Source organism: Ammodytes marinus (assembly GCF_949987685.1).
Source record: "Ammodytes marinus genome assembly, chromosome: 4".
NCBI lineage: Eukaryota > Metazoa > Chordata > Actinopteri > Uranoscopiformes > Ammodytidae > Ammodytes > Ammodytes marinus.
The window spans coordinates 17,903,376-17,921,302 of NC_137233.1; the positions used below are offsets into that span (position 1 = coordinate 17,903,376).

The window sequence follows — 17,927 nt, forward strand, 5'->3', positions numbered from 1 at the left end:
ATAATGGACGTCGGTGGTAGCAGTGGTGGGCTGCCTGTCAACAATAAACAGAGAGCTATGCTGCCGAACAAAAGCAGGGGCGAATTTACCCGCAACCCAAGAAAAGATTCAGAGGTACGTGAAGGGAAGTTTGTGATACATTTTATGCGTGAGTTTTCATACAGAGACGAGGCCTTTTCTTCTGCTAATGTAGCTAGCTCTGAGCAGGCTACTGTAGCTTCACTATTATCCCTAACATTAAACGACGGAAACATACAGCAGCAAGTGAGGCTCTAAACAAATTTTATATAAAAGTAATGCACCTTTATCTGTGCCGTGTTTTATATCAAGTTCAGAGTTCAATAACATAACGTTGATGTGTAGCCACTTGGCTTGTGTTAGCTGCTCACAGGCCAAACTGAACTGTCTGTCAAAATCCAGAGACGACCTGTTGAAAACAGAATGTTTCTGCTCCAGTTCGCAAACACGCTTCAAATTCCGTGTATTGGCCTGCTTTGTTTATGTAAATTCATCATGCATACCGTGGAGCACAAATATGTGTTTTTAGGCAGGGCAGTGGGAGGTTTCTGAAGAACATCTCCTTCAAAATCCATGAGGAGTTTCGTAATGTTTTGATTCAGACAATAGTAATATATAGCAGCTAAACGGATATCACCACTATATCCCTAAATGTGATTGAGAGGAACCTTCTCAGTGCTAAAAACTGATGTGGGACGATTAGAATAGCTACAATACGCTTTTAAAGTAAGAGATCTGCATTCAAAAATTAACTTATCTAAAGTAGCCTACATGTGGTTTGTTAGCAAATGATTTATGGTGTTTAATAATTATAGTTTTGGATTATAATTATGGTTTTTATTGTGCAGCTGGTCCTGGTGGATTAAATAACCTACTGAATCTAGTATGCTGCAGAATAGTGTAACCTGTAAAACTGCATTATTTAAAAAAAATAAAAAATAAAATGCTCATATGTTTTGTTAGAAAAATCTGAATCTACAGACTTTTAACTATTGTCAGAATCAGAAATATGTTTATCACCAAATAAGTTTTAAAGACATACAAAGGATTTTTCCATTGGTACAAATAAACAAAGTAGGAGGAAGGAAAATGACTGACAAAAGTTAAGAATTGGAAAAGTAAAAAAGAAATGTACTTACAAATGTCTGAAATATTTATGTTTTAAAACGAATAATTAATTAAGCTGGCTGCTGTCATATAAATACCCAGTTAAAAGCCTTGTGCTTTTTCAGCTTTTCGGATGTCCAGCGATTCAGTTAATCATGCTTCTTCTTCTCCCGCTGCCATTCCGAGACAGTAGCAATGACTGAATTTTTGCTAGCTGCTAAAAAACATTGAATAGATGCATTACTCAACATTAAAAAAGAAGCTGGTACCAATCTATCTCTCTTCAAGGCTGTTTGTAGTTGGACTCTAAAGTAATGGTTTCTTTCATAATAAAAAGTGGCATGTGTTGTGTGCAGGGGCTGTCTGAGTCTCCTGACATTGAGTTTGAATATGCTGATACAGACAAGTGGGCTGCAGAGCTGTCAGGTGAGTGGGCTCATCATACTCACTGATATTTCCTGAATCTTTTTGTGTTCCCCTGAATTCATCTTTTCAGAATATGCAACCGTAAATGTTTTCTGATTATTTCCATATTCTCTATGTATGTTTCAGAGCTGTACAGTTACACTGAAGGGCCAGAGTTTGCTCTCAACAGGAAGTGCTTTGAGGTGGAATTCAAGATACATGGTATGTAGTTCATTATTTACACACTCTGTCGGATATTAATGAATCAATGAATACTTTGTCATTGCACATGTCACAAGTACAGAGCAACGAAATTACCAGTACATCCCGTCCAAGAAACATAAAAAGACAGTGTGGGGAGACAGGACGGAGAGACTGTCCGGACGCATGCGTCCCCTATTTAAGATGAGAAAAGGAAAACAAGAGGGAAAAACGAGGGCAAAAAAAATCTGTTAATTCCCAAACTGCGCTCCTCTAAGGGGGGTGCAGTGTAGTGATTATGAAAAAAATACCTCAGCACATAAGCAACATATTAAAAACATCACAAACGCGCACATGTTGGAGGGGTAAGGGTGTCGGGAGGGGTTGTCACAACTCAGACACTGTGGGGAGCACGCAGCCAATGGGCGCAACGCATCACTCGCGGATACTGTACTGCAACGAGGGACGGAGAGGGGGAGGGGGTCCGGAAGGCGTTGTGTGTGTGTGTGTGTGTGTGTGTGTGTGAGTGTGAGCACCAAGGACTTCATCTCCACCCAGACTCAACTAAGAGCTCTGATCCAAAGACAAAGTTCACAGGAGGAGGAGGGGTGGGGGAGGGAGGGGGGGCAGAGCAGCTGTCTGCATACCAGCCAGGAGAGTAGAGAGATATCAGCCTACCAAGGCCAGTGTGCGGGAGCCGAAAGAAGAAGATAACGATTGTTTTGGGTCAGGCCGACTCTATGATTTTCGCCTGCCTTACTGTCTCTCTGGTGCTCTGTACTGTATATTCCAATCGCCGAATTACGGTGGCCCTTTTTCTATGCCTAAGCATTGTCCAACTTCTCCAAGATAGAATCCATTTTGCGAATGAGTCCAAGAATCACTTCCTGCTTGCGATTAAGTTCGCATATCACGGTTTATGATTTAAATGAACCATAAACCGTGTATTATATCAAAGGTGAAGATGTGTGTGTGTGTGTGTGTGTGTATATATATATATATATATATATATATATATATATATATATATATATATATATATATATATATATATATATATATATGAAGTTTAGTATCTCTACCTCTTCTGTGTCTCAGTTTCTGATAAGAAGTGGACAGAGCTGGATGCGGCTCAGCACAGAGCTCACGCCATGCGCCTGTTGGACGGTCTGGAGGTGATTGCCCGGGAGAAGAGGCTGAAGGCCGCCAGAGCAATTCTTTACATGGCTCAAGGTCGGTCCACATTACCTAAAAACCAGTTTAGCAGGAATAGATGTTGGAGAGAAGTTTAAACTTTCCAGGAGGGCCATGTTTTTTTTGGTTTATGTCACAGTGTTTCTTTTAATTCTTTTCTTTCTCTGTAGGAACGTTTGCAGAGTGCAGCTGTGAGGCTGAGGTGCAGTACTGGATGAGATACAACGTCTTCCTGCTGCTGGACGTGGGCACCTTCACTGCTCTGGTGGAGCTGCTCAACATGGAGATAGAGTATGTCCTTCACAAGTTTTGCTTACACCTGTTTTTTTTGCAAAAAGATACGGTTGACAAATGTTTTGTCTGGTGAATAATGTTTCAAAGACTCATGTTCTCTCCATTCAGTAACAGTGCGGCCTGCAGTAGTGCTGTCAGAAAGCCAGCTATCTCCCTCGCTGATAGCACAGATCTTCGAGTGCTGCTTAACATTATGTACCTGATGGTGGAAACCATACAACAGGACGACCCAGACGACAAGCCTGAATGGAAAATCATCAGGGAAACCGTTAGATCAGAACTGGGTATGTTTCAGAATCATCAGTGTCAAAAGCTGCGGTCAATGTTGTCATAAACAGAGACTTAAACTATTTCCACCCCTTCTTCTTGATCCAGGATCTCCTATGTTCAACAATGAGCCCATTTCTGTCATGCTCTTTGGTATGGTGACCAAGTTCTGCAGCGGTCATGCCCCTCATTTCCCAATGAAGAAGGTGCTGTTGCTGTTGTGGAAGAGCATACTGGTGAGAAACAGAAACATCTGCCATTGTATTACCTCTAATTCTGCATACGTCAAAATCATCTCATATCTGAAGTCAAAAGTGTAGTAGTCAGTGATTCTGGAAAAGGCTTGTTAAATCACTTTGTCAAAATCAGTGAATGTCTCCTCATGAACCACTCCCATGTCCGTACTGTGTGGGCGCTGTTTATACACAGCCTAGGTGTAATGGAGGACTGTATGCTTGTTGGTTAGTTAGTTTGTGACCACTGTGGTGCATCGGTAAGAATGCAGAAGGAACGAGGATTATCTCTTCACGGATTTATTTAACAGTTCGCAAGCACGTGTGTAGCGTGTGTGTGTGTGGTTCTGAAACAGAAACATAAAATAATATAATCAGTCTAAATAATATACATTATTATTATGAACTGGAGTTAAATGCTCTGCCATACATTATGTACAGATTAACCAATATGTGCTAATTCCTATGTTAATCAGATGTGAACACAATTACAGTGAATCCTAAATAATACATAAGATGGCCCCAATAAGTTCTATAAAACTTAACAGTAAACATATGCATCTAATTAACACATATAAAATACTAGCCATTACGTACACGGTAAACTCAAATAACTGCTCTCACATTAAACAATCCAGAGCATGCAGACAAATTACAATATACACAATACAATATGAACTTGCAACCATGTAAATACTACTCACGGTTCTATGGACGCACACATAACCATTAATGTCGAGCAAACACACTTTAACTGTATATTTCTCATTAAACTACAACAGCACTCTTCCAACAGCGTCTCTCTCCTTCTCATATGTCTGTTACTTTCGGACTAACGTTTCCCGCCGTAACATTCTAAGGAGACTCGAATCTGCTTGGCAACCGGATGCGCATTTGTGATTGGCTGATGGAAGTTACCGGGCGGATTAATAACTTCGGATGCCCGAACTGACCGTCCTTCTTTACAGCCGCCCCCAAATTTGCACTGTCAAATTTGTTACCACTTAGAAGGACTCATGGGTTCAGGTACTGTCTCAGGTATCGCTGGAAGCATGACAAGACGAGCAACTGGTCGGGTGTAGTCCCTGTTGTTCACCCGGATTTCCGCTGCTCCGATCCGCCCATCTGCGCTTGGGATGACCTTGGTGATGTGGCCTACCGGCCAGTGCGCTCTTGGGAGCTGGGGGTCCACAATCATAGCAACAGCTCCTGGTTGCAGTGGGGCAGTTTCCTCCATTTGGTGCGAATCTGCAGGGCTGGAAGGTACATCCTGATAAACGACCTCCAGAACTGGTCGGTGAGGACTTGTGTGTGCCTCCAGCGGCGACGGCTAATTAGCTCGGACTCCGGATACACAACTTGAGGCAACGATAGGTTGGGCCGCCCCATCAAGAGCATGTTTGGTGGAACTGGGTCATGGTCTGCAACGTCGCCGGGAACGTATCCAAAGGGCTTCGAGTGGAAAGCTTGCCATAGGCGGGCAGGAGGGAGGTCCACCATCTGTGGGATTGCAGCCTTCACTTTCCATTTATGGCGATTCAGGTCCAGAACTATAGGGTGCATGGTTTCTTGGTTGAGCGTTTCACTGCGCTGCAGTCTATCTCCAATCCTAATCGGCCTTAGTCTGTCATCATACGCAGGGGCTAAGGTGATTAAGTGGCTTGTGGCAGGAACAGGTTTGTTATTTGCCAAGTGCTGAAAGTCCTGGGAAAAGCAGTAGGCCTGGGCTTGTCTCAGTAGGTCTCTTTCAGCTTCCTGATAATCCTGTGCAGATGGAGTAAACTGATTACCTGCCGCCCCGTGACGTGAACGCACAACCGCCTCTACCAGATCCTTAAAACATGTGAACTTGCTGGCATCGGGTACGGGAGACGAAGGAGCAGTGTTGCAGCTGGAACCGCAGAAGGTCATCTTGCGTAGCTCCATCTCCTCCAAAGGCTCAGCTTCTGGCTTAGTAGGCCATCGATCAGGTGACGGCTGTACGAATGCTTGGCTGTCATTTCCCCGGTGGTGCGGTATAGACCAGAGCTCTTTTGACTTTGTCTGCTCCTTGTCTGTGATCCCTTTCACACAACCAGCCTGCACCAGTTTCGAGTCTTTGGCCCTGTAGGCTGATGGTCGTTCTGGATCTCTCCTCAGGCGTCGTTCGGTGCGCCACAGACTTTCTACCACAGCTTCTTTGGGAGTCTGAAGACAAGGCATGTCCTTCACACGCAGCAGCGGGGTGGCGTAACTGTACATCCCATCGACTTCCACCTTCACCGTTTTGGTTTCCAGCAACTGGACTGCCTCTTGGTCTTGCCTTGCGCGTGTAACATGCTCTTCACTCTTGTAGGGCAAAACATCTGTTTGCCGGAGCTTCTCCACAGGATGAAATTCTGCAAAGCGTGACTGAGTTGCTATGTGAAGACACTGCTGTGGTTGGCGGTACCGTCTGAAAATCCTGGTTGGCCCCTGGATGGTCCAGCCCAGCCTGGTCTTCACAGCAGCCGGTCCTCCACGGGGCCCCAGACGGACAGGCTCTATGGGGGTTATCAGGTGAGTGTAGTCCGATCCAATGAGGACCATCGGATAGACGCAGTCCAGAGATTGCAACGGGAGACCTCTCAGGTGTTTAAATTTGCGCTGGAGCGTTTTGGCGGGCTGGGAGTGCTCTGCTAGCCCCAACTGGTCAGCGGTAAAGGCTTGCTGTATCTTGAATCTCTTATGGGGTTGGCTAGCTGGGGAGATGGAGAAAGAGACGGACATTCCATGCAGAACCCTCAGGTCTTGGCGCACTGTGCGTAGGGCGAGGTTCTCTGGGTCCCCTTTAAGCTTGAGTTCCTGCGCTGCAGCCAGAAGGAGCATCGTCCGTTCTGATCCAGCATCAAGTATAGCGTACGTCTCCATGGCTTGCTTCCCATTATGCAGAATAACTTTAGTGACCTTTAGGAGCACCTGACTGCGGCCGGACTGCCTATCCAGGTAGAGCACTTCATTGGTGGTACTCACCAAGCAGGAGGTGTTCTCTGGGGCTGGTCTGATGTTGAGAATATGAAGAGCCTCCAAGTGTCTGCCATCGCACTTCTTGCATCTAGCCTTAAGTCTGCATTGTGCGGCTTGATGACAGCGTCCGCAACGCCAGCAGCGCCGGTTGGTCTTCACCCAGTCCCTCTTCTGCTCCGTTGTGAGCTGGCTGAAATTAGTGCACTGGTTTAGGTAATGCAGAGCATCGGCACAGTACGGGCATGACAAGACAATGTTATCCTGTGGCCCAGCACTAACATATGGAGATTGTGGGGTAGGAGGGCTGCTTGAGGTCTGCTCAGACCCAAGAAGAACTGTAGTTGGCCTACTAGACTTAGAATCCCATCGTTGTGCCCCCTTAGTATCAGTGTTCTCTTTCTCTTCTCTAAGCTGGGGCCCGCAGCCATACTCTTGGATCTTCAACTCGAACTCCAACCAGGAAGCAAAGTCCCGCAGTGTGGGAACACGGATGCTGAGGGGGTGTAAATACCTCATGAATTCAGATCGCATGTCTTGGGGGAGCTTGGTCATCAGTCTGGTGACGTGGGATCCACACTGAAGCTCCACATGGCCGTTCTCTCCAAGCTGATCAAGCATACCAACCAAGGCTCTCACCCTGAGGGCAAATCTTTTGAAGGCGGTGGTGTCATGGCTCCGAACGTTGGGTGCCTCCATCAGGTCAGCAATGCGCCTTAGGGCAAGCTGGTGGGGTTGCCCATAATGCTCAGTTAAAGAGGCCATGGTGTCTGTATACGGCTGAACAGAGTTAGTATACGAGTCTGCAATGAGAAGTGCGTCTTCGAACTTGAGGTGGTCTACTAGGATCTGATATTTGAACCTCTCAGTAGCATCCGGGGGTAGGAGGTTCTCTAAGGAGGTCTTCAACCTCGCAAAACCACGTGGGTCCCCTTTGCTGAAGTCTGGGATGGTTGGTTTGGGGCCACGATAGATAAACTCTGTGGTTCGGTGGGAACTGGAGTTATCCTGTCTCAGATCTCCAGGTGAGCTTTGCTGTGAAGGACGCGGTGGATGGGGATGGGCTGGTGAGTCTTGTAACCCTCTCACATGGTCTGATGCGGCTGGCTCACAGTAGTCGGGCGTTGGGACTCTAGGTGGCGAGTCTTGGGACGTTCCCATCCTCTTAAGAAGTGATGTCAGCTGTGTCACTAAATCAGTGGACAATGTGGTTATGGGTACCTGAGGTTTCCCATCCTCTTCTACCACTGGAGGAGGGGGGAGTGGCCAATCTTCATCATCTTCCTCCTCTTTAATGGATCTATGCAGAGGCACTGATGTATTGTGAGGCACTGCGGAAGCATCAGGACTGTGGTCCTTTGTGGGGGTGGCCAATAGGGGGTTTGGCACACTGCTTGCATTTAACTGCTGTTGCATTTCGATTACGGTGAGTTGAAGCCTTTGATTATCTTCCCTGATCTGTCGCAGCTCTGCTAGTACGGCAGGTAGAGCCTCTGGGTCCGTTCTACGAGACACTGGGTCGGGGGTGCTGTGCTGACGGGGTCCTGAGTACACTGACTCTGTGGGAATCTTTGGTCGAGCACCAGCTACTGAAGTCCAGTCCTCGTAGAGCGGAGGGATGTGAGGTAACGTATTGTCAATCCTCGTTGTACTGCTGTAAGGATCCTGCAGGTGTCGGGGAGGCTGGACGAGGGGTGTTAAAGCTGAGGGGGGTCTCTCGATCGCAGGCAGGGAGATGTCATAGTCTGCAAACCAGTTAGGCGGACGTATTTGACGTCTACGGCGAATGTCAGCGGGGGGTAAGGCATCACTTCTCTCACACGGAAACATCCTCTCTTTCCACAGCAGTCACACGAATCCGGCTCGAAGGACCAATTTGTAATGGAGGACTGTATGCTTGTTGGTTAGTTAGTTTGTGACCACTGTGGTGCATCGGTAAGAATGCAGAAGGAACGAGGATTATCTCTTCACGGATTTATTTAACAGTTCGCAAGCACGTGTGTAGCGTGTGTGTGTGGTTCTGAAACAGAAACATAAAATAATATAATCAGTCTAAATAATATACATTATTATTATGAACTGGAGTTAAATGCTCTGCCATACATTATGTACAGATTAACCAATATGTGCTAATTCCTATGTTAATCAGATGTGAACACAATTACAGTGAATCCTAAATAATACATAAGATGGCCCCAATAAGTTCTATAAAACTTAACAGTAAACATATGCATCTAATTAACACATATAAAATACTAGCCATTACGTACACGGTAAACTCAAATAACTGCTCTCACATTAAACAATCCAGAGCATGCAGACAAATTACAATATACACAATACAATATGAACTTGCAACCATGTAAATACTACTCACGGTTCTATGGACGCACACATAACCATTAATGTCGAGCAAACACACTTTAACTGTATATTTCTCATTAAACTACAACAGCACTCTTCCAACAGCGTCTCTCTCCTTCTCATATGTCTGTTACTTTCGGACTAACGTTTCCCGCCGTAACATTCTAAGGAGACTCGAATCTGCTTGGCAACCGGATGCGCATTTGTGATTGGCTGATGGAAGTTACCGGGCGGATTAATAACTTCGGATGCCCGAACTGACCGTCCTTCTTTACACTAGGTATTGTAAACAGGTATGTAAACAAAGGGTATGTACAGAAAGGGGGCCAACTGTAGCCAGCAACATGCCCGTTTACAAAGCTTAGGCTGTGTGTTAACACTAGATTTTTTTCCAGTGCACATACAGTATGGACAGGTAGCGCATGGTGAGGATATAGTCACTGATTTAGAAAAAAAGTGAATTCGACAACGTGCATTCTCCAGAATCACTGATTCCATCTTTTAATAGACATAATAAAATCCTCTCTTCTTTTTCAGTTTACACTGGGAGGGTTTGAACGCCTCCTAGGCATAAAGGTGTGTAAGCGCGAGGAGCTGGGTCTCCCCCCTCTCCCAGAGGACAGCATCCGAGTCATTCGCAGCATGAGGGCGGCTTCTCCTCCTGCGTCTGCCTCCGACCTCATAGAGCAGCAGCAAAAACGAGCACGCCGCGAACACAAGGTAGACGTTACTGCTGCTCCTTGCTCTTACAACCAAACATATTTTAGGTTGAAGTTAGAGGTTGTACTTTCTACCAGTTACCCCACTCACAATGTGTCAATTTTTCTTTACTGTCCCCCTGTTGTAAACACAGGCGCTGATCAAACAGGACAACCTCGACGCATTCAATGAAAAGGATCCTTACAAGGCCGACGACTCTCGGGAGGACGAGGATGACAACGACGACAATGACAACTCCATTGAGGCCGAGACTTTTCCTCTAGAGAGGGACGAGGTGATGCCTCCGCCCATTCCTCACCCTCCGTCAGAGCGCATGTCCTTCCCTAAAGGACTGCCGTGGGCTCCTAAAGTCAGGTACGCTTCAGCCCGACTAGATAATAGTACAGAATATGTGTTGACATTTTGGTACTGCTGACTTTTGGGAGAAATAATATGCACCCGTGTTATTATCTGTATGGAAATTTCATAAATGTTTATTTATCAATTCTCTTCCTCTAGAAAGACATTTATAAACAGATTAAGCTCTATCTATCTATTTTTTAACATTATTGCCTTTTCTCCAACAGGGAAAAGGACATTGAAAATTTCCTGGAATCAAGTAGAAGTAAATTTATTGGTTACACACTTGGAAAGTAAGTTTCCTCCTTTTTGACTGTGTGACTTCTCCTCAATACTATAAACGCACTTCTGACGGTATTGTTTATTCTGAAATGATGCAATAATACATAACATTCTTGTGCATGTCCTGCAGCGACACAGATACAGTTGTTGGTTTGCCCAGGCCAATTCATGAGAGTATAAGGACGTTAAAGCAGGTATTGCATCACCATTCTCTGTATTTCATTAAACCTATTTATTTTACCTAGAGAATATTAAGAATTGTAAATAGCAACAGTGCTGCCAGATTTTCACATATCAAGATATGTTTTTTCAGCACAAGTACATCTCCGTCGCTGAGATACAGATCTCAAAGGAAGAGGAGTTTCAGAAAACCCCTCTGTCTGGGGTAAGTGGAAACCATTCATGGTAATGATTCACATATTATATTGACCTCTTAACCTGGACAGAAATAGTATTACATGTGAAGATGAGGTTTACTCTTTGGAGACAAGACTGCAGCTTTATTAGTTCACTCTTGGCTGAACCTGCCCCTTTAACAAAATATAAAATGTTCCATATTCTTGCTCTAAATATTCTTGTTATGAAGCTCTCAAAAGGAGAAGTGTTCACCAATATATTGGCACTATGCAGTATTCTGCAGCTTTTAATTATAGAGGATGGGTTTAAGTCAGCTGTTAAGGTGTTATGGCAGTGGTACTCAATTATTTTCTGTCATGCCCCCCTAGGGGACAGAATTTTCTTTCGCGCCCCCCCCCCTAAATTGAAATACTATTGAGAACCTGTTAATATTTATTTATTTATCTGTACAAAACCACTGTATGAGTTTCTGGCACGAGCATTCTGCATACAATCACCTTATTATCAAGTTAGATAACAAAAATTATCTGAGATAACTTCTGCAGCAAAAAAAATCAAAGTTCAGTTTATTAGCTCAATTTGTAACATTTAAACAAGACTGCTCTGTCTGTGTGAATCTCAGGACAGAGAAACAAGAGCAAATGATTCATTGAGGTTTGCATTTCATTCAAAAAAAAATTAAACTGTAAACATAGTTAAGGTGGTGTTTTTTATTATTATAGGCCAATAGGCCTTCTGTGATGCGATAACCAATGATTCATTAATGTTATTATTAGGGGCCACTCACACTAGGGCCGTGGCCCCGTGCCCAATCTCATTTGCATGCTAAAGTCTAGAACGTTTGGCTAGTGTGACCACGCCATCCGTATTCCAGCACGGAACAGCCCCTTGGCCACGGCACACTTGGGAGAGGTGTGCCGTGGCCAAAGTACAGATGCTAATGAGATGACACTTGCCCAAGCAAATCGCGGCCTTTCGTGCGGATATGACCATACACAAGCACACATCGTGCTTGCTAGCAACTCACCCCCTGACAACTCACGGTGCCCCCCACCATTTGAGAAGCACTGTGTTATGGTAACTTTATGGTGTGTTTCTTTTTTTTCCTGCCCCCATGTCATTAGGGTGAAGAGGATGTGGAGATGTGCTCCACTGAGCTGCTCTATCAGGGAATTCTGCCCAGTTTGCCTCAATATATGGTAGGTGCTGCTGCACTCTGAATAATATTATATGATGATACAATTTGCCCGACAGTATTTGGCTTTCGCAAACCCTTTTATACAGTTTATATGGAAATGTTTTGGTAAATGAATTTTGCTCAGAAGAAAACATTTTTTAAATCAAGATCTTTTTATTTGTTTTTTTTAATAGAAAAGTGAAAAGTTGTTAATTTGTTACAGACAGGTAGTATGAAAGAATAAATAAAAAACAATTTATGCCACTTACATCAAAACAAACAATAAAATAAAAGAAACATCAAAATACCCAAAAATAATCCCTCCCAAGTCACTGCCAGTTCACAGAGCCTGAAATGAGGCCAGAAAAGGTCCCCATGCTTTCTGAAACCCTGCACTGGAATGCCGAAGCGAGTACCTCATTTTCTCCAGCTTAAAAGCCTTTGCACATCGGGCGCGATGCGAATAAACGCAATGTAAAAGCGAATGTTTTGAAATGTGAATTTTGTCGCGTCTCACTTTAAGAAGCGACGTCCTAGAAAAATCGAACTCAGTTCGAAAAAATAAAAAACGCAAATCCGCGGTGCGAAATGACGGCGCTGGTGTGGAAGTTTGTATTGACTCTGTATACGTTCGTTAATTAACGGATTAATCGCACGAATAAAACGCGCCCGGTGTGCAAAGGCCTTAAGGCAGGACATAACATCTCTCAGCCATTGTGGATGAGTGGGCGGGACAGGTTCCCTCCACCTCAGCAGAATGGTTTGCCGGGCCAGAAGAGAGGCAAAAGCTATAGTACGTCGCTTAACTGCAGTTAATCCAACCACCTCGTCAGTGACCCCAAAAAGTGCAATTAGAGGTTTTGGTTCCAACTTCATGTTTCACACCTGAGATAATGTTTGGAAGACCTCTACCCAGAATTTGTTAAGGCTGGGGCCCAACCTATACATATGAAGTAGAGAGGCTTCATAGATGTTACATTTTACGCACAGTGGACTAACATCAGGGTAAATTGTGGATAATTTGGCTTTTGAGATATGAGCCCTATGAACCACTTTGAATGAGATCAGGCAATGTCGAGCGCATATAGAGGTGGAATTAACATGTTTAAGAATGGAGCTCCATGTATCTTCCGCTAAAGAGAAGCCCAGGTCCCCTTCCCATGTTGCTTTGATCTTGTCCATAGAGGCATGTCTTAGATCCAACATCCTGCCATAAAACGCAGAGACAAGTCTCTTTTGAGATGGGTTGATAGAAAGAACAAAATCAACAAGGGTTGTGTCTGCTGATATAGAAGAGCTGGTCAATTTGGATAGCACAAAATGCCTTGTTTGCAAATATCTGAAAAAATCTGACCTTGGAAGACCGAATTTGTTGCTTAGTTGTTCAAATGATGCTAAAGTGTTACCCATATACAGGTTCTTGAAGCGCACAATACCCTTCTTATGCCATTCTTTAAAGACAGGATCTTGGGTTGATGGTCTGAAAAGGTGGTTTGATGCAATAGGGTTCAGCAGGGAGAAGTTATGCAACCCAAAATGTTTCCTAAATTGAACCCATATCCTTAGAGAGTGTTTAACCACCGTATTTTTTAAAGATTTAATCGATGGGAGTGGAAGTGGGGATCCAAGTAATGCAGGCACGGACATATTATCATCTGTATGTAATTCCATGGCTACCCAGTCAGGACAATTGGGCTGATTGTGAAAGAAAGACCAAAATGAAAGGCAGCGCAGGTTGGCAGCCCAATAGTAAAAACGAAAGTTTGGTAGAAGAAATTATTTAAAAAAAACGACAAGGTATATACAGTGTTTCTTCTAGTTTTGTGTTGTGGCGTATAGTGTATACATTTTTCTGAGATATAATGGCATTGTAGCGGATTTCAGTGTTTTCAGTTCCTTATATTTTGGAAAATGAAATGCCCTTTGACATTAACATTTGGCTGTTAAATTTTTAAATAAGAAAGCATTTAATAGAGTGTGGTTGAGCTATGCATGTTATATCTTTGTCACTCCTCATGTGTATTTGATTCTGAAAAGTCGGCCTGTAAAGCCATTTAGTCTCACAGGTATAGATATCTTGTAGCATTATAGCAATAAGATTAATAGGGCATTATATGTGTGTACACCCCTACACAGTATGATTACTGTAGCTGTGTAAGTAGTATTCACTGGTCACCTGACTAATCTATGTCTTTTGGAGCAGACGGTAGCTTCCATGTTGGACTGTTGTCATTGATTGTCTGTCTATATGTCAGATCGCTCTGCTGAAGATTCTCCTCGCAGCCGCTCCGACCTCCAAGGCCAAGACGGACTCCATCAACATCCTGGCAGACGTTTTGCCTGAGGAGATGCCGTAAGTGGTGCAGAGTACTAACTCTAGTAACAGTTTTACAATTTAGATTTATATCTGATGTGGAAAAGAGTTACTGGTTTGCTTTTTTTTCTTTTTTCTTTTTGAATGTAGGAAACGCATAGAGTGTTACTGGAGTTTGGTTCAAATAGGACTGTATGCAAGCAACTACATTTGTACATAATAGAAATGAAAGGATGTCTGTTTGCTCTGAGAATCACAGGTCCACTTCAGTAGAAGAATGATCTGTTTCTGTCTGACTCTGCAGGACCACAGTGTTGCAAAGCATGAAACTCGGTGTGGATGTCAATCGGCACAAAGAAATCATTGTGAAGGCCATCTCTGCCATCCTGCTGCTGCTTCTGAAACACTTCAAACTGAACCACATCTACCAGGTATGAATGTCACACACTCTCCGTGTCACAATTCAGAATTATATGTAACTATACTAATGCTCATGAATAAGAAATGTCACTACTATATACTCTGATATGAGGACATAGATAAATATCTTTTGTAATTGAATGTTTCTTTGTATGCCTATTTTGCAGTTTGAGTACATGGCTCAACATTTGGTATTTGCCAACTGCATCCCCCTCATTCTGAAGTTCTTCAACCAGAATATCATGTCTTACATCACAGCTAAAAACAGGTACTTCCATGACTCCTATTTACACTCAATGTCAGTAAACTCTAGGTAATTTGCCTTTATTCACTGCTCTCAACTTTCTTTCCTTAGCATTTCAGTACTTGACTTTCCTTACTGTGTGGTGCACGAGCTCCCAGAGTTAACCGCAGAGAGTCTAGTAAGTGTTCTGTCCCTTCGCGGCAGCGTGATGTAATATCAAACATAGAGTTGAATTCATTTTCACTGTGGGTATTTTGTCTTTTACAGGAAGCAGGAGACAACAATCAGTTTTGCTGGAGGAATCTATTTTCTTGTATTAACCTGCTGAGGATCCTCAACAAACTGACCAAGTGGAAGCACTCTAGAACAATGGTGCGAGCAAAAAAAATAAAGAAAGCTCATAGCATGTTTCCACCATTTAAAAATAAATAAATAAAACATAATCCCTGCATTACAAAACACATACTCTTTCTTTTTCCTTTTCTACATACGTCAGTAGCTCAAAAAAAGTATGTAGTTAGCATGCAGTAGGCATACAATTGGGACATACTTCTACTTATTTATTTTATCATAACATTGCGCCTTGAACTTGCCTCTTGCTTATATGTCTGTCACATTGCTGGTTGTTTTCACACTGAGGCTCTGTCTATGTAACGTAACTGGTGTGCAGTGGATTGTGGGTCAGAATCTCCCAAAATCACGACCAGATGTAGTAGGGAATCCGGGGATTTTGAAGCATGCTCACTACATGTATTTGGGACATTCTAAATATTTTTCTAGCATACTAAATAGCCGGGTAGTATGGGTTTTGGAACAGCCAATGTTTAAGCTCTTTTCCTCTCCAAACTTTCATACTCTCTTTCTTTTTTGCTCCCAGATGCTGGTGGTGTTTAAGTCCGCTCCCATCCTGAAGAGGGCGCTGAAAGTCAAGCAGGCCATGATGCAGCTTTACGTCCTGAAGCTGCTCAAAGTTCAGACCAAATACCTGGGACGCCAGTGGAGGAAGAGCAACATGAAGACCATGTCTGCCATCTACCAGAAGGTCCGACACAGGCTCAACGACGACTGGGCTTATGGAAACGGTGAGCGGAAACACTAACGACAGAAAATAAATTCAATCGTGAAAGGAGCTTTAGCCTGGGGAAAAAAGTAGAAGAAAATAAAAGATGGACTATTTTGATCCGTGATAAGTTATTCTTTTCATTGCAGTGTAGCGTGTGTTTATTATTGATTAGCAGCAGTACATTTCTAGTAGTCTGCAGCAAAGTGTATTTGGTTCTATTTTTTTGAAATAAGAAGGAAAAAAAATATACAGGTTGCAGATTCTTAAGTGGGGATGTTTGCTAGTTTCTTAGTTTCATGATAGCAAACACTGTTTACACTATTGCTCGGTGAGAACAGGCTGTTTGAATAGCTCAGCAGTTAAGGAAACAGTATTTTTCACCATTTTCTCACGTTTTTGTAAATCCTAACATCCGGTTTATCTGGTCCATTTCAGGGTTAGAATTGTTGTTATTGTGTTTGCTCTCTGAGTAGACCACCATGCACTAAATATAAGCTGCTGTTTTTCTTCTATTCCCCCCCCCCATCCCCCTCCCGGAGCAGATCTGGACGCTCGTCCGTGGGACTTTCAGGCCGAGGAGTGCGCTCTGCGGGCCAACATTGAACGCTTCAACAGCCGGCGCTACGACAAGACCAACAGCAACCCAGACTTCCTGCCCGTGGACAACTGTCTGCAGAGCGTCCTGGGACAGAGGGTTGACCTGCCAGAGGACTTCCAAATGAACTACGACCTCTGGCTGGAGCGGGAGGTCTTCTCTAAACCCATATCCTGGGAAGAACTGCTACAGTGAGAAGCAACCAAAAAAATGTTTTCAATCAGGAGCTCAGACAAACCACAGACGGATCACAGCATTATGTTACACGTTCTGTACACACACACACACGCACGGAAGATGACGGGTGGATTTCAAAGGTGTAGACTTTCAGTCATCACCTTGATCGAGGCTTGATGCTGAACGTAATGAACTATTGAGACTTTTTCTCCACACTAATGCCACCCGCAGTTTTATAATGAAACAGCTGAAAATGAATTCAGTGCTAAATCTTGCTCTATACTTGAAGCCAGCCCCTTCCCTTAGGTGTTTACTTTGTGTGCCTCTTATCCATTAAATTGGAAGCACTACATGACACGTATATGTTGACTCCTAATTTTCTAAAGAAAAGTATTAGGAATAAATTGTATGTATTGATTTTGTTAGGACTCAAACAGATGTGTATTTCTGGTGAGGCAGAGCTTGGCACATTTGAGATGTTTCTAAATATAACATTCCCTAGTGCGTCTCATGAGTTTACCTCCTTTAGAGAGATGAGAAGAGTGGGGGCTTTTTTGGTAATTATTTCTTCATGTACTAAAAAAACATGTATTGATTTTGAATAGCTTTTATCTAAAGGGTTACACTTCTGTTTACCTGACTTTACTGTTTATTGTTCCACTGCATTTGCAAATGATTTGAATTTTTTTTTCATCATTCTGAGCGTGTCACCTGAGTGCTGCCTACCTACTTTGCTCTGGGACCATGGAGGCACCTGGCTGAACAAAAGACATAGCACCACCTTGATTTAATTTTTTTTATTTGTATTATTACCGTCTTAAATTACTTTGTTGTGTGGAAAACACAATTTGGATTCTGGGTAAGAGAAAGTTTCTGGGTTGAGATCTGCGGTTTCTGAGCTTCACTCATCAGACAGATGCTTGAAGAGGACAACTTGGCTACAACCATTTTCCTGCGTCTTTTTCTACGTTTCACCTTATTTTCTTTGTTTTATTATAAAGGTTTAGGAAATGGGAATACCTGTACATTGTGAAACTTATTTATCATGGCTTTGCCTATTGTTTTACATTGACTTAAATACTGTAATAAAAGTATACTGTAATTCATGATTAAATTTATTTCACTTTATATATTATTTCGTTTTTTTAGCCTTTAATTTGATAGTGTTATAGCC

The 17,927-nt window shown here is 43.2% G+C and overlaps 1 protein-coding gene across 1 annotated transcript; it reads left to right on the plus strand.

Annotated features, from left to right (window-relative positions):
* On the plus strand, positions 1 to 17,849 carry strip1 (striatin interacting protein 1). Its single transcript, XM_080027030.1, has 20 exons — positions 1 to 114; positions 1,482 to 1,551; positions 1,678 to 1,752; positions 2,830 to 2,964; positions 3,096 to 3,216; positions 3,328 to 3,503; positions 3,595 to 3,722; positions 9,603 to 9,785; positions 9,919 to 10,139; positions 10,352 to 10,417; positions 10,537 to 10,600; positions 10,720 to 10,791; positions 11,888 to 11,962; positions 14,196 to 14,293; positions 14,559 to 14,685; positions 14,842 to 14,942; positions 15,030 to 15,096; positions 15,186 to 15,290; positions 15,796 to 16,000; positions 16,524 to 17,849. Exons 1-20 carry the CDS (start codon positions 4 to 6, stop codon positions 16,769 to 16,771), a joined length of 2,448 nt encoding a protein of 815 aa, XP_079883156.1. The 5' UTR covers positions 1 to 3; the 3' UTR covers positions 16,772 to 17,849.
* The last annotated feature ends 78 nt before the right edge of the window (positions 17,850 to 17,927 follow it).

Excerpts from the sequence above, each read along its gene's own strand:
- strip1 (XM_080027030.1), top strand. The coding sequence starts at position 4 with ATGGACGTCGGTGGTAGCAGTGGTGGGCTGCCTGTCAACAATAAACAG. Across the intron at positions 3,723-9,602 it reads TGTTGTGGAAGAGCATACTG|TTTACACTGGGAGGGTTTGA; the intron begins GTGAGAAACAGA and ends CTTCTTTTTCAG. Across the intron at positions 15,291-15,795 it reads GGAAGCACTCTAGAACAATG|ATGCTGGTGGTGTTTAAGTC; the intron begins GTGCGAGCAAAA and ends TTTTGCTCCCAG.